The sequence below is a fragment of the Camelina sativa genome, chromosome 3 (assembly GCF_000633955.1).
Source record: "Camelina sativa cultivar DH55 chromosome 3, Cs, whole genome shotgun sequence".
Lineage (NCBI taxonomy): Eukaryota > Viridiplantae > Streptophyta > Magnoliopsida > Brassicales > Brassicaceae > Camelina > Camelina sativa.
In genome coordinates, this window is record NC_025687.1 from 8,298,892 (window position 1) to 8,305,563 (window position 6,672).

General features: G+C 39.5%; 1 protein-coding gene across 2 annotated transcripts; it reads left to right on the plus strand.

Moving 5' to 3' along the window:
• On the plus strand, positions 1 to 4,244 carry LOC104775953 (LEAF RUST 10 DISEASE-RESISTANCE LOCUS RECEPTOR-LIKE PROTEIN KINASE-like 1.2). 2 transcript variants are annotated; one of them, XM_010499923.1, is made up of 4 exons: positions 1 to 861; positions 2,646 to 2,687; positions 2,879 to 3,516; positions 3,614 to 4,244. In XM_010499923.1, the coding sequence occupies exons 1-4, from the start codon at positions 105 to 107 to the stop codon at positions 4,127 to 4,129; spliced, it is 1,953 nt and encodes a 650-aa protein (XP_010498225.1). In that variant the 5' UTR covers positions 1 to 104; the 3' UTR covers positions 4,130 to 4,244. The 2 variants fall into 2 exon arrangements, with proteins under 2 accessions (XP_010498225.1, XP_010498226.1); XM_010499924.2 differs by lacking the exon at positions 1 to 861 and adding an exon at positions 874 to 2,439.

Below are 6,672 nucleotides of genomic sequence, written 5' to 3' on the forward strand. Positions count from 1 at the left end.
AATTAATAAAAGTCGCCACCGATCATTTTGACAAATCTCCCATAAAATCTCCCAAAACACCTCTCAACAAACAAAAAAGAGAGCTCTTTAGTTGTCAAAACCCAATGTCCATCTCTCTTCTCTTCACCAGCTTCGTCGTCTTCTCCATTGCTGACCTCCCGTCGTGTTTCTCAGCCGACCAACAGTACGAAAAGTGTCGCTCAGCTCTGAGATGTGGATCTGGACCGCAGGTGTTCGAGTCGAACACCTCGTACCCGTTCTGGGGATCCAATAAACCCAAATTCTGCGGCCAATCATCGTTCGAACTATCCTGCGAGAATAATCAAACCCTATCCCTGGAGATCGGGGATCTCAAACTTCACGTTAAATCCGTGAATCTGGAGGATCAAGTAATTACCGTTGTTGATGAGAGCTGGTTAGATGGGAACTGCCCAGAGATTTTCAACTTCACCGGAGATAAGGAGTTTACATTAAACCCTTCCACCGAGAAGATTGATTTGTTCGATTGCCCCATAGACATAATCTCGCTATCAAATATTTCTTGCCAAACAAGCAATGATAGTCGGATAACATATCACGTCTTTGAACCGTCGTATGCTCATGTCCATGGTTGTACAAAGGTTGGAGAAATTCCGATGCTTCGGTCTGCTAAGAATGACCTTCACCAGTCAAATGACTCGAACAGAGCATTAGAGCGGGCTTTGGGACAAGGGTTCGATTTGAAGTATAGCATAGCAAATCAAGTTTGCCAGACTTGTACCACTTCCAATGGGATTTGTGGTTCAGAGACAGGGTCGGAAAATTTCCAATGTTTATGTGAAGACAAGCCTCACAAATCCTCCTGTCACGATGGTAACAAAGGTTAGTCCTTCATAGTTTACTTCTTTCAGTCCCAAGTTTTTTTGTGATTAAAATTTAAAGATTGGTTCCATCGGATCGATTCTGCACATAGACTTGTTAGAACGTATACTTTGACCAAATTGGGTTCTACATTAGTTGGTAGAGAATTGTTATCGTAATTGACCCAAACTTTTAATAATCTTTTAAAGACACATTTTGACTTTTTCAACCTAATTTTACGTGTCCTGTTTTTCATTCATCAATTTATGTGACGGTCTGCCTTCAAAAGAAAAAATTAGGATCTGTTTTTTTTTTTTGCTCTTGTAACGCAAGCAGGCTGCTGGATCGAATCTTGGGCTTTTTGGGCCAACACAAGTTATTGTCGATCCGGTTTACCATTTTCATGGTCGGTCTTAGAAGATGAAAAAAAACGACTTTAAAGTTTTCTATTGTTGAAGCTTCTGCTAGTAACCGACCCTCTTGCAAAAAAAAACAAATGACCCTCTCTTTACAAAAACTCTATTCAAATGATTTCTCCAGTTTTGAAATTAATAATTGAGTGCACTACACAATTCCCATTACAAAAGCTTTCTTTTGTGGGGTCGTCTTCAACCTCAGAGGCTCAAAGAGACAGTTTTTAAGTCAAATTGCAGTCTTTATTTTCTTTATACCTAGAAAATTAGTATTATTATACTCTTTTTCAGACACTAGTTGAACAAACTTTTTAACTCTCTCACCCACTCCTCTGAAAAATCTTTTTGGTTTGATTTGTTTTCTATATGTTTTTGTTCTCTTCTTCTTGTTTTTTCTTCATCTAATTCTCTTCTTCTTACCCTAAAAAAATGGATCCTTCAACTCCAAGTTTACTCTACACATCCATCTTTTACTTCACAATATTAGCAACTCAAACCCTCTCTCTTGATCCGAAGTTCAAGGCTTGTGAGCCGAAATCATGCGGCAGAGGTCCCAATATCTCCTATCCATTCTATCTACCAGGCAAGCAAGAATCCTTTTGTGGCTATCCCAGTTTCGAACTCACTTGTGATGATGATCAGAAGCTTCCTGTTCTTGGCATCTCTGGTGAGGATTACCTCATCAAAAACATATCTTACTTGACGCAGTCGTTTCAGGTCGTCAACTCAAAGGCGTTTCATGATGATCCATGTCCCAGCCCTTTGCATAATCTTACCTTCCATAGAACACCTTTCTTTGTGAACCCTTCTCATATCAACTTCACCATACTTTACAATTGCTCCAACCGCATGCTGGAGGATGTTAGGACATACACTCTTACTTGTCCTGGCAATAAGAGTCTTCTTCAGTCTTTTGGGGTCTTTGACAGGGAGAAACTAGGAAAAGAGAGAAAAATAGCATCCCTGTCGTGCCAGAAACTAGTCGATGTTCCTGTTTTAGCTAGTAAGGAGTCTGATGTGATGGGTATGACTTATGTCGAGATTTTGAAGAGGGGTTTTGTTCTGAATTGGACTGCAAACAGTTGTTTCCGCTGCATCACAAGCGGCGGGAGATGTGGAACTGATCAACAAGAATTTGTATGCTTATGTCCTGATGGACCTAAAATTCATGATAGTTGCAAGAATGGTAACCACTTGTGTATCTACGAGTAATTAATCTTCTGACGTTATATTTATTTCTTCTTTGCTTCAGTTTTCTCAACAAATCCGTTGTATTATGTTTATGTTAGTCTGATTGTTTATATTAATGTTTCAGCCTCAATTTCTATGTTCTTGCGAATGCTAAACTCTGAAACAACCGTGACTATTTCTTTCTCTATTCTTTCATCCCAGGTAGTACTCGTAAGAGAAGAGTGAAGGTGAAGATCCTCATTGGTAAGATTCTTTCAAGCTTATGTTTTGGGAAATAGGCTTAAATTTCTCGACTTCGATCTGTGGTTAAATAATTATGAGAAGACACTTTGGTAAAATATGCAACGTGGTTACAGTTGCTAGGTTATGCTCTGTTCTTTATTTCTAGTGTATCATCTCACTCAACTCTTAACAGATTACAAAATCTCATTCAGGTGTTGCCGCTGGGATCTTGGGAATATTAGCTGCGAGCATCTGTTGTTATGTATACCATCGTAGAAAAACAAAAAGTTATAGAACTTCTTCAGCATTGCCTCCAAGAAACATCTCCTCAGGTCCATCTTCAAAGTCTTTCGATGTTGAGAAAGCAGAGAAATTATTAATTGGAGTTCATCTTTTCTCTTACGAAGAGCTTGAAGAAGCCACGAATAACTTCGACCCTTCTAAAGAACTCGGTGATGGAGGCTTTGGTACTGTCTATTACGGTAAGCTTAAAGATGGACGAAGCGTAGCTGTGAAACGGTTATACGATAACAACTTCAAAAGAGCAGAGCAGTTCAGGAACGAAGTTGAGATCTTAACGGGTTTACGCCATCCGAACCTCGTGGCTCTCTTTGGATGCTCCTCAAAACAGAGCCGGGATTTACTTCTAGTGTATGAGTATGTTGCAAACGGCACGTTAGCTGATCATCTACATGGTCCACAAGCTAACCCGAGCTCGCTTCCTTGGTCTACTCGGCTCAAGATCGCTGTTGAAACTGCCTCTGCCTTGAAGTATCTACACGCCTCCAAGATCATACATCGTGATGTTAAATCTAACAACATCCTTCTCGACCAAAACTTCATTGTCAAGGTCAGTAACTCACACTCGTTATTACTTATAGTCTGGTATGATATGATCTGATTATAATCTTAACTTCTTTCATTTTATTCCTGTTTTCGACATTTAGGTAGCGGATTTTGGACTCTCTAGGCTGTTTCCGATGGATAGAACGCACGTATCAACCGCTCCACAAGGAACTCCAGGCTACGTCGACCCAGATTACCACCTATGCTATCAACTCTCCAGCAAAAGCGACGTGTACAGTTTCGCGGTAGTGTTAATGGAGCTTATCTCCTCGCTTCCAGCAGTCGATATCACAAGACCGCGCCAAGAGATCAACCTCTCGAACATGGCAGTCGTTAAAATCCAGAACCACGAGCTACGCGACATAGTGGATCCGTCACTAGGGTTTGACACGGATACAAGAGTGAGACAGGCGGTGATCGCTGTCGCTGAGCTGGCGTTCCAATGCTTGCAGTCGGATAAAGATCTTAGGCCGTGTATGTCGCACGTGCAGGATACGCTGACGAGGATACAGATCAATGGTTGTGGTTCGGACATTGAGGTTTTAGATGTCAAGAAGAGTGGACCGTTGCTTGCACAGTCTCCTGATAGTGTAATTGTGAAATGGGACAGTAAGTAAGTTAGACTCACACGGACACTAACATTTGTATGTGTTTATTATGTTTAAAATTTGTCAATTGACAGTTAGAGACTGGTGTTTGTGTTCTGTAATAGATGACAATTTTGGGATTGTATATATGATCTGAGTTTCGTAAATAAATTTATACTCTCTCACTCTCACCACAGTTGCGTACAAGAAACTCGTAATTGGGCCTGGCCCGGATTTTGGCCTCTGTATAATTTAGTAATTGCACGATTTTCATTTTGAAGGGTTTTTTTTATACTCTTGTCTTTTTTTTTTTTGTTAATGTTAAATTTCATTTATCGACCAAGTTACATAAGTTTTTAGTTACATAAGTTTTTAGAGACAAAAAATCTAATCCCAACAGGAGCAAGACAGACCATATTACCCGATATCTACGGATGAGAAATATAAGAGAAATAAATTAAGAGAAAAGAAGAGGACGATAGCCTTCGAGCCGGAAAGGAGAGAAGGCGTGTCTCTCATGGAGCGATCAATAGAGACTTGGAGAGCAGTTGGCGACGAAGAGTAGCGGGAGGCGAAGATCCTTACGTTTCGCTCTTTCCAAATCAAATAGACCGTAGACTGAAGCAGGAGCTTGAGCAGAGTGGAAGTGGATCTAAATTGTGGCTGTTGATGCAGAAGAATCCAGGCAGCGACTGCATGAAGGACATCAGGAGGATTTGGTAAAAACTTACCAGCAAAGAAGCGTCAGATGCCAGCTGAGAACGGGCACTGAAAAAACAGATGCTCATGCGTCTCAGTACCACCAGAGCATAAGACAGTCTGGAGAGACTGTCATACCCCACCTTCGCAGACGATCTCTAGTGGGTAAGCGTACTAGGAAATCCATCCATGTTACTAGAGAGAACCATGGTACATATTCCTTAAACCATACAACCCTCGACCAAGGAACAATAGGGGAGTGAGCACGAATCTGATTCCACGTTTCTTTAGAGAAAAAAGATGAGAGAAAAACTCCCAATGAATTCCTGCAAAGGTAAGTATCTGGTCCATTTGAGGCTACTGGCGCAGAGATGGTCGTTAAAACAACCGATAGAGCCTGTACATTATCTGATGTGGCCGCTGGCAGCCTCCAACTAGAATTCCGCACAGCTTCAACAACCCTTGTGTCTTCTCTTATCCGCAGGGCTCTAGGCCCAGCTGACCTTACAAACCTTATAAGTTGACTGAACTCAGTCCAGTTATCATACCAGAAGGAGGCGAATCTGCTATTACCAACCTCGCATTGAAGGAAATTAATGACCGTAGGCTTTAACTCGAGAAGACTATTTATGGTCTTGGAGAAGCGGCTTGAAGTCGCAGTTAACCAGTAGCTCTTCCGGTGGACAATTTATACTCTTGTCTTGTTTTCGAAACTTTTTATTTTCCTCATAGATGGACAACTATATTCGTAATTACATAGCTTTGTATCGCTATCAATTGAAAGCTCTATTTTTATATTGTGGGTTAACTATTGCATCAAATTAATGATGCCTATGATGGTAATTAACTAAATACAATCAGAAAAGTTTAATTAACGTCCTATATGATTTTAAAGCCCATACTTTTTTTCCCAAAATTTCCTAATTAAAGCACTCTAATATAGGGCATGCATGTTTTACTACTTCAATTAATGAACAAGTTAGAGAGTAAGTCATCTTGAATGAGTGTAATTGCATGTGAATCAGATCCCTCCACCACCATACATAATTGATAATCTTCAGTAATGGCCCAACTAAATATTGACATTTGTTGCAACCTAACTCATTCCTAAAACCTCAACGTGTTTGATCATCTTAAGGAAATACAAAAGAAAGCTCTAGAATGCATGCCAATTTCTTCACTAAATATATTATTTGGGTGACTCAAAATTTTACGTAACTTCTAAACGAGTTTGACGTCAACATATAATTATAAACGAGAACATTTGCGCTTACTTATTACACATTTTCGTTTATCTCCATACTATTTCACAATGTTATTTGTTTTTTTTTTTTTTTGTCGATTAATTGGCATTGGCCATTTGAAAGCATAAGTTGGCAAATGGATGTGATCTTTTACCCTATATGCCTACACAAAACCCTCTCTGCAAAAACATTAATGAATGTTTTCATTACACCAAGTTTTTTTTTTTGCTTTGATATTAACTTAGTTTGACTACATCCATTTCATTATCTTCCAAATATTAATAATTAAATTTATAATTAAGATCTTAAACCTTTATACACCACCAAACTGACTAGAAATGTTCGTCCCCCTTGCAGAGAGAGAGAGCCTAATGGAACCCACACGACCAAACAGTGGTCCCACTTCCCTTGTTTGGACATATCTCCCCGACACACAAATCCCAGAACGTTCACTTGCCCACGTGGCTCTCCCTTTATTTCTCTTTTCTTTTTTCCCCTTAATTTTCCCCACATTTCTTTTTCTCAATTATAAATATAATAAAAATATATATTAAAAAAAAACTTCAATTGAACGATATAAATGTCTCAAGCTTTGTATCAAACAAGTCTCAAGAATTTTTCAAAAAAAAA